General features: G+C 39.4%; 1 protein-coding gene across 2 annotated transcripts in view; it reads right to left on the reverse strand.

Moving 5' to 3' along the window:
• Positions 1–19,760, reverse strand: part of LOC126299400 (tRNA (guanine(6)-N2)-methyltransferase THUMP3-like) — a 132,274-nt gene that overhangs the window by 47,520 nt on the left and 64,994 nt on the right. For both annotated transcript variants that reach the window (XM_049991274.1, XM_049991273.1), the window contains exons 4-5: positions 12,262–12,440; positions 5,265–5,450 (exon numbers count right to left, since the gene is read on the reverse strand). In XM_049991274.1, coding sequence (XP_049847231.1) covers positions 5,265–5,450; positions 12,262–12,440 — 365 coding nt within the window. The remainder of the gene's footprint in view (positions 1–5,264; positions 5,451–12,261; positions 12,441–19,760) is intronic.

A 19,760-nucleotide genomic window follows, 5' to 3' on the forward strand; every position in this document is an offset into this window, starting at 1 on the left:
TGGAACACTAGGAGTGTGCTGCACGAATGGCGAAATTAAATTGCCAACATTGCATCCACCACCTGACCCACTATCATCATTGCTTTCAGGTGACTCGCCTGCTTCTAAACACTTTTAGCAGAACATTTGCAAATATCATTCAGTGTTTCAAATGACATCTTTTGGAGCTGACAAAGTTTTCCAACATCAGTACACACCTACTTTCAAAATTCAAAGACAAATATCTCACCGTGTTGCATTGTGTTCTTCCACAATGCACTGATAAAATTATTCAAAACTTCAACTGACAACTTACACAATTCACATATGAGTGGACACAACACCACTTGGACAGCATGTTGGATGCTACAATGCACCTACCATCAATGAAGTTGCGACTGTCATAATTGATGAAGAATGTGATATGCATGATATACTTCTCAAGCGACAGAATAATACAATTCAATGTGTTGCTAAAACACACTGATCACACAATGCACTATAAATCCCAAAATTTTTTGTGAGGGTTAGGATGGATAACACTTCAATTTTATGCAAACTAATCCAATTACAGGTAAGTAAATATATTTTTATTTCATTTTATCAAATGAAAATAATATTTTCTCTTTAACTTAAAAACATTCATAAGTGTAATTTACATTTTCTCCTTATTTTTCTTTATTCTTACAGGTGAAGAACTCAATTTAAAAAAAGTATCAGTGCTGAATTATTATTCATACTGCATAATGACACCACAGAATGGAAGAAATCATATTCTGCAATGCGAACTATTTCATCAATACATGGTAGACATGTATGAAAAAACTGAATCTGAATGTTTGTTTCTCATTTGCTGAAATCAAACATCATTGGGTTCAGAAGAAGACATTCATTTACGAGATGCAGCTGTGAACACAGAAATGTTTCTGACACTAGCAAAATTGACATTATTCCAGCAATATTCAATGGCAGCCCACGGCATATGTGTGAGTATGCACAATATGCTACACCATAGACCATACCTCCGAGCCATATAAGATGACCGGAAGTATGAGCTGGCACCAGAGGAGAAGCTTGCACTGGATGGTTAACCCATGACCTTTCAGCAAGGGATATAACCTACAAAAGAGTGCACAGCCTTTGTTTGCTGCAGTGGTGAGGTGCCTGTTCCATTTTAGGTGTCAGTTTATTTCGAAGCCCAGGTAAATAACTTAATTTCTCCAGACCAAGTCTCTGCTGTCAATGGTGAGCTGATGGTCAGGGTGCTGGTTTTTAGGGGTGAAATAGATCACCTGGCACTTGGTGGGATTGATCTTTATATTCCGGCAGTTACCACTGTGTTACTTTATTGAAATGTTGGGTTGGGTTGATTTGGTGAAAGAGACCAAACAGCGAGGTCATCGGTCTCATTGGGTTAGGGAAGGATGGGGAAGGAAGTTGGCCGTGCTGCCCTTTCAAAGGAAGCATCCCAGCATTTGCCTGAAGCGATTTAGGGAAATCACGGAAAACCTAAATCAAGATGGCCGGATGCGAGATTGAACTGTAGTCCTCCCGAAATGTTGTTGGAGGCGACAATGTGTAAGGAGGAGGCTACAACTGCTTCTGCATATTGTGGTGCCATCTGCATAGAGAGCAATCTCTCAACCGATCTGCCTAGGGATTTCTTTCGTATATGTGGTGTAAAGAATGGGACCTAAAACCAATCCTTGAGGGACTCCTGCCATGTCTGGCTGGACTTGTCTCCCTTCCTTGCAAAAAACTGACATCCTGTAAGGAAAGACTCAATGATCCAGGTTATGTGTAGTGGGTACACTATCTTACCTAGCTTGTAGATTAGGCCATTGTGACAGATGTGATCAAATGCTTTTTCTATGTCCAGAAACATTGCTTCTGTTGCTTGTCTCCTTGCCTCGGACAGACAAATGCGTTCTACAACGCAAAAGGATTGTCGAATAGTGGAATGCTCAGCAGGGAATAAAAACTGTTCAGGCATAGGATATTGTTTTCAGTAAGGAATTGATGGAGGGGTGAAAGGATTATCAGTTCTAGGATTTGACTCAGGCCAGTTAGGAGAGAAATGGGTCTGTAGTTTTTGGGAAGGAGCAGGTTTTTATTAGGTTTGGGTAGGGTGATGACCTTCGCACTTTTCCACACTGAGGAAAAGAATGCGAGTTTCAGGCAGGTGTTATAAACACTTGCTAGGTAGGATATGGCAGAAGGAAGAAAGTGTTTTAGGAGCGGGGTGCGGACTTGATTGGGACCAGGGGCTTCGTGGTTTCCCTGGCACTTTATGAGTGCGCAGATTGTTGGTTCAATAAGGACATGAATTCTGTTATTGGGTGCATATTTCTTATTTGAGTTACCTGTCCGACAACTGTTCTCTCCTGCCTATAGCTCTCGTCATTGTGGATGTCATGTCTTCGGAATTGTGACTCCAATGATTTTGCCATTATTTCCGCCTTTTCTTGCTCGTCATATGCAAGACCATTCTCACTGTGGAGTGGCTTGTTTTCTCTGGTGGGAGCTTTCTGCTGCTGGCTTATTTTCCAGATTTTGCGTCTGGTAACGTCTGCTTCGGCGAACTTAGTTTCTCCTCCCAGCATCGGCTCCTGTGTTTTTGTAGTCTTTGTCTCACCTGGTCCTCTAGGCTCCACAACAGGTAGTGGTCAGATGGGTCGCAATAGCACTGCCACAGTTTACGCCTCCTGTGTTTGGCGACTATGAGGTCCCAGATATCAGAGGGCAGGTTCCTGGCATCAGGATCGGTAGTTATCCTGACGCTAGTTGCACAAGCACAGGCATGGAGGATGCCAGTGAATTTCTCAATGACTTCATCCACGTCTCCTTCTGTCTGAAGTGGGAGAATTTGCTCCATGCGCTCTCCCACCAAGTAGGTATACGTGTCCCAGTTTGTAATTACGTTTGTGTTTGCTATCCTCCTGGCATTGTCTTCGACACTGGCGACATCCAGCATGACAGGACTGTGGTCAGTGTCCAGCTCATAGTGCACTGTGCCTGACACATCGGATCCAAGTTTTTCATGACAAAAATATCTAAGATAACAGAATTTCTGTCCATGCTGCCAGGAATGTGCGTGGGCTCATCTGGGGTGATGACACTAATAGTGGCGTGCCCTTTGACAAACCCCTGCAAAGTCCTGCCACTTGCATTCTCGGCACGGCAGCCCCAGGCTCTATGTTTTGAATTTAGGTCCCCTCCCACCAATACACGATTGCCAGCCCTAAGCAGTACCTTAAGTACCTGTGCTGTTGTACATGAAGTTGGGGGGGGGGGGGGGGGGGGAGGTGGGGCAAAATAATTTTCCAAATGTTTTGGCCAATTTTGATTTATACACCATCAGTCTCAATAGTTTGAGTTCCAAGGGAAGAAAGCACCTTCTGCCCTTAACCAATACCGCTGTCCCGCAGCCAGGGTGGTCCACATGGTCATACCAGTGGATGGTGTAATTACTGACAGTGAATTGGTCATCTGGATTCAGGTGTGTTTCTGTCAGATGCATAACATCGATCTTCCAAAACAGTTTTTCTAGTTTTACTGCAGTCAGCATTCCAGGTTGCTATTTTTATTCTTCTGCACTTAACGTGATATATCAACACATGTCATCACTGTAGCTGTTCCTTTGGCAATAATCATAAATTTTGATAGGGCATCTGGCACAGCCTGGAGCTTTGCCAAGATGTCCTTAAAAGTGTTAAACAGGGCGATAAGACTAAATCCAAAAAACAGTTGGTGCAGCTCTTTCAGCTTGCTGAGAAACGTACCTGGTTGAATGCTGGGGGAAGATTGTGGCTGTGTGGCAGCAGTCTCTGTGCCCTGGGGTGGGGGGGTCGCACAGTGGCCAGGCGGCAGCGGCCGTCAGGGCACGTGGTGGGGGAAGCACAGAGTAGGATTCAGGCCCTGGCACCTTCAGTCTGTGGGTTTGACAACAGCAAAGTTTGTACCTGTGGCTGTGGCTGCGGAAGCAGAGCTCGTGGCTGTTGTCGCAGCTGTAGTTGCACTTCGTGGGGACAACTGCGGGGGACAGTTCGGTAGCAGTTTCAGTCTAGTATGGCAGCGGCTGTAGTTTGCTGGATGACTGCTGCCGCCAAGAGTGCATTTTGCCAGAGTGTCCCATTTATTGGTATACTTGTTAGTGGTGGGGGGGGGGGGGGCTGGTGCATTTGACACACTTCAGAGGGCGGTTGCAGTTCACGGTGCTACTTGAAGAGCTGCTGACACTGATGGCACTGTACAGGGACCCAGGTTGCCAATATTTTTCAATGGTTATGTTGCTATGCAGCATGTGTTTGATCATGTAAAGTTCGCAGTTCTTCTGGTCAGGGTCAATATGGCTTTGAAGGATGCACGCTTTTTATGAACTTCACCTGGTTTTGCCAGGTCAGATGCGCGTGTTTCTTGCATGACCTCTATGACTTTAAACTTGCGGAAGATGAGGTCCGCCTTAATTTCTGCTGGGTCGGTGTCACGGGGGAGCCCTTTAATTGCTGTCTTGAATGAGTCACATTCTATTGTTGGATAAGTGTGACGGGGATAGTTGTTCCTCTGGAAATAATATTTTACTGTCCTATAATTGGGAGGTGTGGAGGCCTGAAATTTTACCGTTGTGCCCCTACATGAGGCGTTGAGGCCACCTTTTAACATCTGCGCAAATTCTTTGATAATTTTCATGGTGCCATTTTGGATTGTGGAAATGATGGGGCTGGTATCCTGCTGTGGAGGTTTGATCCCTCTTCGCAACAATTTCATCCACTTCTAGGGATGAAATCGGGGCAAAGTTGTTGGAGGTATTGATGTTGGCGACTACAGTCTCCTCACCCAGCTCCATGTCATATCTGGTAGCGGAACACTCTAAAGTGAGCCAGCTAGGAGCCAGACACTTCATCACTGACATCTCATCTATGTCTGTTTGTTTGCGTGTTTTAGCTTTAGCGATGGTTGCGGGGGCCTAGAGACGGGGCGCCACTGCGGAGTAGGGATTTGGGTTTACGCAATGTGTTTGCAGTAGTGGTTTCCAAAGTCAGATACACCTGTTGTAAGAAAAAATATTCTTTTTCATATGAACAAGTCTATGTGGTGTTATCAACTACATTTGTATTTTAGATGTTATGAACACAATGTTGTAAAACATTTTCCAATACGTATGAGATATTAATTTGTGATACATCACACCAACAGAAGAAACAGAATTGGCTCAATCATAAAGTCCAAAATTTTAAATATGTTGATGCATTATCATGTAAAAGAATTTTCACTCTCAAACTTACCAAATCTGTTACACAAAGGTCTATACATGAGTCTTTCAAGGGTAATTTTTGAGCATCCCAATTGAAAACATCTATGTTTGACAATTGTTTTGCCGTCAACTCATTGATATTTAATTTGGTTCGTTCAATAGCTTTTGGGTGTATGTCTCCAGAAAGGAACAATGATCCAGGAAAAGAAAGTGCACCCTGAAACAAAATTCAGAATGTTGAGAGAGCACACAAATGATTACACACTTACACAAAACACTATACGGTATATGTTGTAATAATGATTTATATGTGTAGTGCAGAGGAAGTGTCCATTATTTCGGACCAAACAAAGTTAACAACAACAGGTATCAGTATGTTGGTATTCTATTCTATAGCTTCAACACAGTCAAGATGATCAGAGGAATATCTACTGCTTCATCAACATGGGTACAAAATAAAATAACTTACAACAATGCACACAATTTCTGATAGTGTTCTGTTGAAATTTTTCTACAAAAGTATTTTTTATGCGAATGACCAATGCATCACAGTCACTTTAGCATTTATGCACACTGTGTAAGTCATTATTCTTTTACAGTGAGCTTAAATATTTTTGCTTTACACAGCTACAAGTACCCACATAGGAGTTTTGAATTTATAACAAAGTAGAGAAGTAAATATTCTAGATGGTACAGCTTTCCTTGATGCCGCTATCTCTGAAGATACAATCAGTTTAGAGTGATAAATTAAAAATTTTGGTTAATGTATTCATACCAGTTATTTCACCAATGACTATCAGTAATAATATTGTCAGCTGCTGAAGCAGATGAATCACTATGAGAGGTGGTATATAATGTACCACTTGACTTACTATATCAGGTAACCAACAACAGCTGAATGTAATCTACAAAAATTTGTATCTTTAAATTAAATATTAACAACTGTCATTGAACGAATGTAATGTGACTAGTGCCTCCCATTGGGTAGACTGCTCGCCGGGTGCAAGTCTTTTGATTTGACAGCACTTCGGCGACTTGCACGTCGATAGGTCGATGGGGATGAAATGATGATGATTAGGACAACACAGCACCCAGTCCCTGAGAGGAGAAAATCTCCAACCCAGCTGGGAATCGAACCCAGGCCCTTAGGATTGACATTATGTGGCACTGACCACTCAGCTACCAGGGACGGACGACAATTGTCATTAACATGGCATGAAAGTTATAGTGATAAGGAAAATAACAGTGCAAGGGCAATTGCTGAAGGATGATCAGTGTGAGATAATTTACAACTATAAGTTATATTTTGAAAATTGTTTTATTTTAACTTGTGTGAAGAATACAATGCCATCCCATCAATTTTGAACTAATACAAAACAGTAAACACAATGACAAACAACAATGTATTCAATTAGGTGGAAAATGTTTTTGAGTTATTCCATTAGCCAATTCTTTAGTTCAAAAGTTACAAAGGCCCCACTGTGTCTACCTTGTACACTAGTAGCAACTGAAAATACAATATGTAATGGAAGTAACTCCAGCACCAGTGTTCACAACTAATAGTTTTTCCCACAGAGTTCACATAAAAGTAGCAACTACATCAAACTTTTATCAGACAGGTCAAGTCATGCTTGCAATTTAAATCTGCCATAGGGTATTATTTCTTACAGTTTACTCTCTCATTTCTTATGCCATAATGACAAACAGCAGTCACCTGCCAAATAACAGCTTGGCAGATTAGTAGTATCATTACCTACAAACTGTTCACAAACAAGTGTTTACCATCACAATAACATATTGTTGGCATTGACCTATACACTATCAATTATAAACTAATGGAATTATTTTAAATTACACTTTTTATTTTATACAATATGATTTTTAATGTTCTTATAATTGTTCTTAACTTCTTGCTGCAGGTAATAGCTTTGTCAAGTCTATCAAACCTATATGCACTACATGTACCTGGGCAATATCATTGGCAACTCTTAAACAACCTGCAGAATCTGTGTTATTCTTATAAGCAAAGCCTTGTGACTCCACTAGGTCATGCTTTTAATGGCTGCAGTCTCCAACACAAACAAGCCAACCAATGTCAAATAAGGTCCTCAGATAAATCATCAGCTTGAAACCTGAAAATTATTCCTAAGCCTCCGCAGGACTATTTGAGTCAATGCACCAACTTTTGTTTCCTTGCAAAACTCACAAGGTGAGATCAATTTCCTGGAAACTATGTAAACTATATATTCCCACAAACAACTTGAAAAATGTAAAATAATGTAATCAAATAAAGCATCCTAACAGTGGGCAAATGTAATAACAGTAACTGCTACGGTCGCAGGTTCGAATCCTGCCTCGGGCATGGATGTGTGTGATGTCCTTAGGTTAGTTAGGTTTAAGTAGTTCTAAGTTCTAGGGGACTGATGACCACAGCAGTTGAGTCCCATAGTGCTCAGAGCCATTTTTTAATATATTATATAATAATAATAATAATAATAATAATAATAATAATAATAATAATAATAATAATAATAATAATAATAATTATTATTATTATTATTATTATTATTATTATTATTATTAAATACAGTTGCACTTTGGAGTTGGACAGAGACTATAAGGACCGCTTTTCCTTATGGACACATTCAAAGTCTGTTTGAATGCCATTATGTGTAGAAGGTCCTATTTCATGGTAACTTGAGAATTATTGAATTTGAGTAGTTTTATTTTTCTACAAATTTCTTTCTTTGTATCAAATAAATGCAAAATTTTAATTATGACAACTACCACATAGTGCCAGAAATTTTACAACTTGCAGTGTGTTATTTCTGATCATTTCTCAGCCCTATACAGACTGTGATTACACAACTTCCTTTTTTCACTTTTTAGCCAGTATTCTTAATATTATGACACATTAACAAACTTTCTTCTACTGAGACTAGGATTATTCTGCTCTCTAAAAATACATATTTGTTACTGTCATTACTTGCATTCTGAAAGCATCACACTGTATATTTTTAATTGTATTATTAAGTTTTCTAGTCCATTCCAGATTTCTTTGACCAATAGATCCATGTCTTTCCTTTTTTCAGGAACCTGAAAAGGATATAATTTTTTTTGTTTGAGTCTGATCAAACTCACAACTCCCATACAGAATGTAAATTAATTTGATGCTTTTTTCTCCTCTTAATACCAAGATCTTCTGATTTATTTATATTATCAGGTTGCTTTCGATCTTCACAATGTGCATGGACTGTGAATGTGCATAACATGCATAGACTGTCAACCAGATTTCGCCGCAGAGGTTGTAAATTTCTATTGTGTTTCTGGTTATGCACTAAAAATCTTTGTGAGGGGTGGGGGAAAATCCACCACATTTTGATAGCCACATTAAAAAGTTGTTCTGAAATTCAAGTGAGCTTCATCACTTAAATGCAGCCAAAGTCTTGTCGACAAACACAACTTACCCAAATCAAATTAGTGTAAGGAAAACAAGACAATAAATGTTCAATGAATCTGAAAGTAAAATTATAGATGAAAGATCCTAATGGGGAGAAATTGTCAGATGTACAAGCAGTTTCAGACATGCCTCAAAGGAATATTAAAAAACAGTTACCACCAGTGAAAAGTCCGAAGATATGTGTAGGACCAACAACTGGTGCAAGGCAGACAGTTGAACCCAAACATAAACAAATATGATGCAGTGTGCCCAGTGGCAGCTTGTAGGCAGACATTCTTGGTCTTCATAAATTTTAAATTCAGAAACATGAGAGTGCGATATTAACAGCATCTCCTGAATAAAAGTTAGGCTTATCAATTTATTTGTACAACTTCAGCCACTGTCAATAATAATAATAATAATAATAATAATAATAATAATATGCATAACTTTTCTGAAATTTTGTGGAATTTTGTTGTTTTGTTCATAATTAAGTACAGTTTATAGTAAGAACGAAATAATGTTTAAGCTTTTCCTACTCTCCATTTCGCATTTTTGTGCTTTTCTTATTTTTTTGGACAAATGTACACAATCCCTAATTCACATGTGTGTCACATGCTGTGTCGGATCTGGCCTTAGTTTTCAGTATGTCGTTGGATCTAATGGGTCCCGGATCGTTTCCTCATAATCTTCGGTTAATCAAGGCATTTTCTCTGCCGGCGGACATACAGAGAAATCTGTGTAACATAGGAGCTCTACCACCTCAGCTGTATGGATTACCTATGATCAATAAGAACAACATTCCACTAAGACCAACTGTTAGTGCTCCTGGCTCACCGATGTATAAACTGGCAAAACGCTTGGTCTCTCAGCTCCAGCTGCACATAGGGAAGACTGTCACATACATAAAGGACTCAGGACATTTCATTGAGAAGCTGAAGAAACTAAAATTTGCACCAAATGACATCCTGGTCAGCTTTGATACTGTTTCTTTGTTTATGAAAGTGCCTTTCAGTGACTCTCTGGAGCACATGGGCTTCATTTTTCCGCAGGACATCACAAAGCTCTTTCATGCATGTCTCACAATGAGCTATTTCCCATGGAATGGCAACTTCTTAACAGCTGGAAGGCGTCACCATAGGTAGTCCTCTTAGTCCAGTAGTGGTTAACTTCTTTATGGGACATTTCAAAGTACAGGCTTGTAAACCTAAGGTATGGTACAGATACATTGATGATACTTTTATTGTGTCTGTTGCTTGAGTACTGATTGTGAGAGTGGGACTCATAATGGGCAGAATTAACATAGGAGATAGGCAGATGCTACTATGGAAGTGGTGTGCATCGTAGAAAGGTTTGAAGTTAAAATACCTAGAATGTATATTCAAAGAAGAGTCAAACAATGGAAAATGCAGAATGTAAAAATATTATGAAAAGGAAAGTTGCTACTCACCAAATAATGCAGATGCTGAGTCGACTCTCTCTCTCTCTCTCTCTCTCTCTCTCTCTCTCTCTCTCTGCAGTTTCTGGTGACTGAAGCCACACAGGCTTCAGTTGCCAGAGACTGCAGTCGTGTGTGTGTGTGTGTGTGTGTGTGTGTGTGTGTGTGTGTGTGTGTGTGTTTTGCATTCAAAGAAGAGTCAAGCAATTTATGAGGAGTGTTCAATAAATAATAAACACATTTTTTCTTGGCCAATTTTGGCTGAAAAAATACTGAATTTGTTGTGGGACATCATGGAATATTCTCACTTCAGCCCCTATAGTTTCATGAAGCTCTGATAGATGACAACACACGTAATTCAAAATGGCATCTGTAAAGGTGGTGCATTCCGAGTAGAGAGCGGCCATGGTGTTTCTTTCACCAGAAAACCAGAGCATCACAGATATTTATAGGTTCTTTTATAATGTCTACAAAGAACTGGCAGTGAACTAAAGCACAGTGAGTTGCTCTCATTCAAGGTGGTCCACAATTAAACACCTTGGTGCACAACTGGGTGCCCGTGCTGGAAGTGGTGACACACTTGTCCACCAGCTGGGGTACTCAAAGGTGCAATGATCAAATCTGAAGTGTACTTCAGCAGGACAACCCAAACCCTCACAAAAGTTTACACACCCGAGAGAAGCTCACAAAACTTCACTGGACTGCTCTTCATCATCCACCCAACAGCACGCATCTCAAGCCTTCCAACTTAAATTGGCTTGGCCCAATGGGAAGCAGTACATGGATGATGGGGAGATTATTGATGAGGCAAGATGTTGGCTCCAACATAACTAGCAGAGTCATACCATGTGGGCGTACAGCCCCTCCCAGTAATGTGGCATAAGACCATTGAATTGAACAGAAATTATGGTGAAAAATAAAGTTTGCAACCAAAAGAGTGGAGAATAATGTGGTGTATTAGATCTAGAATAAAATCAAATTTTAGGTTTCACCTCAATCAATTTAGGGCAGATTATTCCAACATTGCCCCATACAGCAAGGGCAATCCCAGGGCCCATCCATGCCTTCTTGCGCTCAGCCCATGCAGTACAGTCGCGTATGCTATGGTCCAACTGCCTGACACCCACACAGTCAGTTTTTTGCTCACCTGTGCACATGGGCACCAAGTTACTACTCATGTGTTGGCAATCGAGCTGGGACAGCCTGATTTGGAAAAACCACATAAACCAAAAATCTGGATGGCCAAATGGATATTCAACCTGATCCCCATCAAATTCAGATCCACTCTCCTAACCACTGCATGTTGCTCAGCAACTCCTGTTGCTCTTCATGTTTCAATGGCCTATTACTACAACATAACACCACACTGTCTACAGACATAAAACTGTTTTGATTCTGGATGTCAATAAAATATTGTTTTGGAAGCCTTAAAGTGCTGATTTATTACTTATGTCTTGTAGTTACTATTACATTTAATTATATTATTCTTTTGGAACAAAATTAAATCAAAAAAATTATCAAAAGGACATACTGATACATTGAAATGATAATTAAATCAAGACCCAAAGCTGTCAACAGGCATTGATATACATCCACGGGGAAAGTTGAAAATGTCTACCCCAACCAGGGCTCGAACCCGAGATCTCCTGCTTACATGGCAGACGCTCTAGCCATTTGAGCCACTGAGGGCACAAAGGATAGTGCGATTGCAGGGATTTTTCCCTTGCATGCTCCCCGTGAGACCCACTTTCCCAACTTAATATCCACACACTACATTCGTAGTGCCTCTGCCCATTACACTCATTACTTGCAGCAGACAAACTTACCGAGTCCCGTAAGAGTTCGAGCAATGCGTGTGCATCCAGCACAGAAGGAGGAGGTCAATGGCTGATTAGCCTTAACTATATGAAGATGGTATCTGCTCTTTCGGACATATCCAAAAGAACAGATACCATCTTCATACTGGTACATTTATCTCTGTTAATAGCATCATCTGACAGTCATAACAATACAGCTACACAATTAACAAGCTGTTGCAATTAATTCAATCACTTAACACACTATAAAAAAATTTGCTCTTCTCATTTGTTTAGTTTTCAACAATTATTCATTTCTGTTCCAAGAGGATTTTTATTTTACTGATGAACTTACCTCAATTGGTATGGAGCCTCCACCACATAATGGGTCAATAATTATGTCTCCAACTTCTGGAGATGCTATTGACAACATGCCATAGCATATTGTCGAACGAAGTGTTGTTGGTCCAAAATAGGTTATGCTTCTTCTGTGCAAAGACTCCTTTGTCAGAGGAACAGTTACGTAAACAAAATCTGCAATATTTCATGTGAAATTAATAAAAATAAACACAAGCTGTATTCAATTTAAAATATGTAACGGAAGTCCTTAACTTGCCAGTAAACAACTACAATGAGCAAAGAAAAGGAAAAGGGTAGGCATTGACAAGTTGGGTGTTTGGCTTCCAGGTAACATCGAAAAGAAAAGGAAGGAAGATTAGGGTCAACCACCACATTGACATCAAGGTCATTAGAGTCACAGCACAAGCTCTGAATACATCAAGGACTATTCCCTTTCGAAGGAACCATCCCTGCACTTGCCTGGAGCAATTTAGGAAAATCATAGAGAATCAAGATGGCCAGGTGTGCATCTGAACCACAGTCCTCCCAAATGCGAGTCAAAGGCAACATCTAAATACGGTATCTTTGTGTCATTATATTTCACATTTAGCATATTTTTCTTTATACTGGTTTCATTTAAACGCATGGAGTCCAGATTTGGTTATCTATTCAGCAAGTACCAAAAAGGAAGTTTCTTTGTACTGCCTAACACTGCTGTGTAGTGAATGCTCTCTAAAGCATAGGGTAGAAAATCAAAAATCCTGACCTCCACAGGAAATGTTCAAAGCATCAGATCAGCTCACCAACCTTAGGGAAAGCATACCCAGGTAAAGATCTTGGATATAAAGCCTCAGAAGTAATGCAGTAAACACATTATTTGGACACAAAAATGAAAACGGGCTTTCTTCATGGCTACCTGGAACAACAAAGACGTGTTCAAAGAACTACAAAAAATGAAAACAGATATTTGAGTAGTAACAGAGAAAAAGAAAAAATGTAAAAGAAGTAAGGAAGTGCAGTCATATGTTCAAGCCAGTAAAAGCAAGTGTGTCAGAAGATGAATATCTGTAGCTGTGTACAAAAAAATGGGAACATAAGGATAAAAACCATGGAGAAATTGACAGGAGATTTATCCAGATGTACATGGAAATTTTTAGCAGTAACATCATTGTTATACCAGAAGTGTATGTCCCAATGAATGACCAGATACATAAAAAAACATGATTTCTATAGTGTTGTGACATGTGTCTTACTGAACACATATCTTCAGAAGGAGGCAATTCTGAGTGACGCAAATAAATCTGTTGGTAAAGTGTAAGGCAGTACAAATCACTTTTTGGTCAGAGAAAAAGTTGTTTTAAAATATGGCTGGCAAAGTACCCAAAAGATGACAATACAGAGACAGCTGTAAACAACAGAGGCTATCATAAATATCAACATTTTAGTACAGAAATCTGTACATTACTGTCTGACAATGATCAGCCTGTTATGTAACATTAGATGTTAAATTAATTTAGTTTTTCTTCTCTGTATCATGTTAATGTTCTTTTATTGTTAATTTCTTTTAGTATTTGTTCATTAGATTTTCTTTCCACAAAGAATGTTTTTGTGACTCTTTTCCACAGCCACATCTTTATTGCTTCTAATGTTTTCTTTTCTTGTTTCCTTGTCATCCATGCTTTACAACTATAGCTTAACCCTTTCAGACCCTCTGGCTAAAATTATGTACATTAATATTTAGTGTGTATCAGCTGCAACAGAAATATTTTTCCCTCAATGGAAATCTCATGTACACATTTGCAAATGTTCAATCTTTTCATCATGTACTAGTGCTCCCACCTGTTGGGCGTCACTGTAAAAAATCAACATGTGAGTGTAGCAGTGTGCAGCAGCTTGTGATTGCCAGAATTCAAAGTAGTTATTTGTTAGTTATACTCCACTGTATAATTTATTATTATTATTATTATTATTATTATTATTATTTTGCATGTTAATCATTGAATTATCAGTTTATTAATCACAACAATGAATATTTCAAAATTATTTATTTTAGTCCTTAAAAAGAAGCCAAATATTTAATGTATGTATTGAAAACAGGTACATATATTTGTATAAATCTTGCATCTAAAATCACTGCAAAATCACCTAAGAGCATCAGAGCATAAGAAAAATCTTCCTTCCTCTCAAAAAAAATTCCAGTCTGAAAGGGTTAAAATGCTCCAAATAAATGCCTTGATGAATTTATTTCTTCCTTCTCTATTAAATTGGTTTTTTATTAACAAATTACCCTTTTTTCTGAAGGCTTTGTCAGCTGTTGCAATTCTTCTTCTACTATCCATTGTACTTCTGGTGTCATCTGTTACCGTACATCTCAAGTAGCACAATTCATTTAATTGCATTAGTACTTTATTTCAGATCTTAATGTTTGTCCTTACTTGTCAGTTCAATTTATTTATCACCATCATTTCAGCCTTGTTTATTTTCAGTTTGTGACTGTCCATGGAATCAGACAAAAAAATTAACATACAGTTCATGTACTTTTCAGAATCCGCTAAGACTACAATAATATCAGCATACCTAATACATTATACTTGTTTACTGTTAATTTTGATTTCTTTTGTGCCACTTTTCATAGTTCGTATTGCATTATTCTGACAGCATGCAGAAACATTAAAATGATAAATGGTAGAGTATTGGCTTGACTCAAGAGAGCGACAAGAAGTCTCAATTCTGAAGGTGAGGAAGAAAACAAAAATATCACTATATAAGGCCACAGTCAAACCAATTGCAACATTGGGTGCAGAATGATGGTACACTAAAAATATAACAAACTCTGCTTAAAACCCAATTGGGTCTCATGACAAGCATGTTTCATATCCAGGACATAATAGCTGACAGAACTTGGAATCGTCAGCTGCTGTGGTAGGCCCATGTTGGGAGAATTGAGTATGAAAGATCACCTAAGATGTTATTAGCATACAGTCCAGAAAGGTATGAAAGAGGAGATTACTATTTCAAGAAGTGAGAATATGCAAGAGGGGGTCTTGAAGCTCACAGGAAGGCGATTGGCAAAACAGCTAATTTGTGGGACATCCTTCTTCAACAAACAAAAGTGTGTGGATGTGTTTTGGGAGGCGGGAAGGGGGAAGGGGGGTAGGAGCAAGAGAGAGGTGCCTACTACAGCTTTCACTGCTAAAATCTAAAGACAGGACTCCGTAAGGATAATTTTCTATTTTTTGTATGAAAATAAAGCAGAACCAAAAATGACAATGTAAACATGAGGTGCTAGCCAAAAGTTCCTGGAATATACCAATAAATAAAATACAGTTTATCTGCCTTTATTGATCACCATCAGCCTCAAAGAAGTCCCATTGCGGGGAGGGTGGAGGTGGCGTCCACACTGTTCCCAGTGGTTCTTCCATGAACTGAGAGCTCTTTGGAATGAAATTTTAACGAGGCTGTTTAGTGACACGATCTACATCTACATCTACATCCGTACTCCGCAAGCCACCTGACGGTGTGTGGCGGAGGGTACCCTGAGTACCTCTATCGGTTCTCCCTTCTATTCCAGTCTCGTATTGTACGTGGAAAGAAGGATTGTCGGTATGCTTCTGTGTGGGCTCTAATCTCTTTGATTTTATCCTCATGGTCTCTTCGCGAGATATACGTAGGAGGGAGCAATATACTGCTTGACTCTTCGGTGAAGGTATGTTCTCGAAACTTCAACAAAAGCCCGTACCGAGCTACTGAGCGTCTCTTCTGCAGAGTCTTCCACTGGAGTTTATCTATCATCTCCGTAACGCTTTCGCAATTACTAAATGATCCTGTAACGAAGCGCGCTGCTCTCCGTTGGATCTTCTCTATCTCTTCTATCAACCCTACCTGGTGCGGATCCCACACTGCTGAGCAGTATTCAAGCAGTGGGCGAACAAGCGTACTGTAACCTACTTCCTTTGTTTTCGGATTGCATTTTCTTAGGATTCTTCCAATGAATCTCAGTCTGGCATCTGGATTACCGACGATCAACTTTATATGATCATTCCATTTTAAATCACTCCTAATGCGTACTCCCAGATAATTTATGGAATTAACTGCTTCCAGTTGCTGACCTGCTATTTTGTAGCTAAATGATAAGGGACCTATCTTTCTATGTATTCGCATCACATTACACTTCGCTACATTGAGATTCAATTGCCATTCCGTGCACCATGCGTCAATTCGCTGCAGATCCTCCTGCATTTCAGTACAATTTTCCATTGTTGCAACCTCTCGATACACCACAGCATCATCTGCAAAAAGCCTCAGTGAACTTCCGATGTCATCCACCAGGTCATTTATGTATATTGTGAATAGCAACGGTCCTATGACACTCCCCTGCGGCACACCTGAAATCACTCTTACTTCGGAAGACTTCTCTCCATTGAGAATGACGTGCTGCGTTCTGTTATCTAGGAACTCCTCAATCCAATCAGACAATTGATCTGGTAGTCCATATGCTCTTACTTTGTTCATTAAACGACTATGGGGAACTGTATCGAACGCCTTGCGGAAGTCAAGAAACACGGCATCTACCTGTGAACCCGTGTCTAAGGCCCTCTGACTCTCGTGGACGAATAGCGCGAGCTGGGTTTCACACGATCGTCTTTTTCGAAACCCATGCTGATTCCTACAGAGTAGATTTCTAGTCTCCAGAAAAGACATTATACTCGAATATAATACGTGTTCCAAAATTCTACAACTGATCGACGTTAGAGATATAGGTCTATAGTTCTGCACATCTGTTCGACGTCCCTTCTTGAGAACGGGGATGACCTGTGCCCTTTTCCAATCCTTTGGAACGCTTCGCTCTTCTAGAGACCTACGGTACACCGCTGCAAGAAGGGGGGCAAGTTCCTTCGCGTACTCTGTGTAAAATCGAACTGGTATCCCATCAGGACCAGCGGCCTTTCCTCTTTTGAGCGATTTTAATTGTTTCTCTATCCCTCTGTCGTCTACTTCGATATCTACCATTTTGTCAACTGTGCGACAATCTAGAGAAGGAAGCACAGTGCAGTCTTCCTCTGTGAAACAGCTTTGGAAGAAGACATTTAGTAATTCGGCCTTTAGTCTGTCATCCTCTGTTTCAGTACCATTTTGGTCACAGAGTGTCTGGACATTTTGTTTTGATCCACCTACCGCTTTGACATAGGACCAAAATTTCTTAGGATTTTCTGCCAAGTCAGTACATAGAACGTTACTTTCGAATTCATTGAAAGCCTCTCGCATAGCCCTCCTCACACTACATTTCGCTTCGCGTAATTTTTGTTTGTCTGCAAGGCTTTGGCTATGTTTATGTTTGCTGTGAAGTTCCCTTTGCTTCCGCAGCAGTTTTCTAACTCGGTTGTTGTACCACGGTGGCTCTTTTCCATCTCTTACGATCTTGCTTGGCACATACTCATCTAACGCATATTGTACCATGGTTTTGAACTTTGTCCACTGATCCTCAACACTATCTGCACTTGAGACAAAACTTTTGTGTTGAGCCGTCAGGTACTCTGTAATCTGCTTTTTGTCACTTTTGCTAAACAGAAAAATCTTCCTGCCTTTTTTAATATTTCTATTTACGGCTGAAATCATCGACGCAGTAACCGCTTTATGATCGCTGATTCCCTGTTCTGCATTAACTGATTCAAATAGTTCGGGTCTGATTGTCACCAGAAGGTCTAATATATTATCGCCACGAGTCGGTTTTCTGTTTAACTGCTCAAGGTAGTTTTCAGATAAAGCACTTAAAAATATTTCACTGGATTCTTTGTCCCTGCCACCCGTTATGAACGTTTGAGTCTCCCAGTCTATATCCGGCAAATTAAAATCTCCACCCAGAACTATAACATGGTGGGGAAATCTACTCGAAATATTTTCCAAATTATTCTTCAGGTGCTGAGCCACAACAGCTGCTGAGCCCGGGGGCCTATAGAGACATCCAATTACCATGTCTGAGCCTGCTTTAACCGTGACCTTCATCCTGTTTGATTCTCCTCAAATGAAGTAAGATTACTCAAAAGTGTAAAGTATCATTGTTCAGCAGACTCACAAAAGAACACCCTATGTAGTCAAAAGTTGCCTAGATTTTTTAAAATTTCCTTTTTAATTTCTGCTAGCCCAAAGGCACTGCTTGTAACTTCTATTAAACCAAAATATGAAGAAAATGAAACAAAACAAAACAAAATCAACTGTTGGTCTGGTTTTTTTACTTACCTTCCTGTTATCCTTCCACTGAAACATGATATATTCTTCTACACAAGTGTACAGAACTTGATACATATTGGTACCTTAACACTGTTCTTCGTATTTATCATGGTCATCTACACCCAACAATTATACATTAAATGCATCACTTCTAGCTGTGACCAATATCCGCACAGTCAAGGAGTTCTATGTAAAAACAGCATGCCATATAAGATAGTGTGCAACTGTCAGGATTTGGTTAGGTTTAACATCTTTTGGCAACTGTACAACAGTGAATCATTACACAAGAATATGGAGAATTTTATTAACCATCTGTGCATGGATCACCAGTTTCCATGCTTTTACTTTTCAGATGGGGAAACTTGATACCCTAAACTGAAGAAATATTGTGATGCTGTCTCTCCAGTTTCCACACCAATGAAAAACAATTGTTTTCTTCATCTATTATTATTATTATTATTATTATTATTATTATTATTATTATTATTGTTGTTGTTGTTATTATTATTACTATTATTGTTATTTCATTAATATTAACCTCTATTGTGAAGGATAAGTGAGGATAGCACAAGTTTAAAATGTTTAAACAACAATTAAAAAAGATTTGTTGGTAGCAAACAGTAATTTATCTTCTTTGTGCTGTTAGCTATCACAGTAAAGAGAAGAGATGATGCTATGTTCATATAAGACCTTTTTCATGAATGACTAGCCACTGCCCAATTCCCTTTGAAGGTGTCTTGTCTACACATGAGGCAAAGGAAAAATAGTGGCACATGAGAAATCCTTCGCATGAGTTGCCCAGTGGTGAATGTAGGTTAGTAATTTGTTCACTATAGCCAGCCGTGGTGGTCTAGCGGTTCTAGGCGCTCAGTCCGGAGCCGCGCGACTGCTACTGTCGCAGGTTCGAATCCTGCCTCGGACATGGATGTGTGTGATGTCCTTAGGTTAATTAGGTTTAAGTAGTTCTACGTTCTAGGGGACTGATGACCATAGATGTTAAGTCCCATAGTGCTCAGAGCCATTTCTACATTTGTTCACTATACATCCATAGTCCATGTTACATGGCAACACACTGAGAATAACCATCCTTGAAACAATACACGCAATCAAAATTAATAAACCAGGATACTATTGTATCTCTGCTTCAACAACACAGTTTTAACTGAACACCAGTTAAGTACAAATAAATCACAGAATATAACAGATCCTAGCTCTTCTTAAACTAAACTTCTGGGGGTGGATACTTTTTGGCCAAAAATATACTCTGTAGATTTACTGAATATCTGA

This window comes from Schistocerca gregaria, chromosome X (assembly GCF_023897955.1).
Source record: "Schistocerca gregaria isolate iqSchGreg1 chromosome X, iqSchGreg1.2, whole genome shotgun sequence".
In the NCBI taxonomy this organism is placed as follows: Eukaryota; Metazoa; Arthropoda; class Insecta; order Orthoptera; family Acrididae; genus Schistocerca; species Schistocerca gregaria.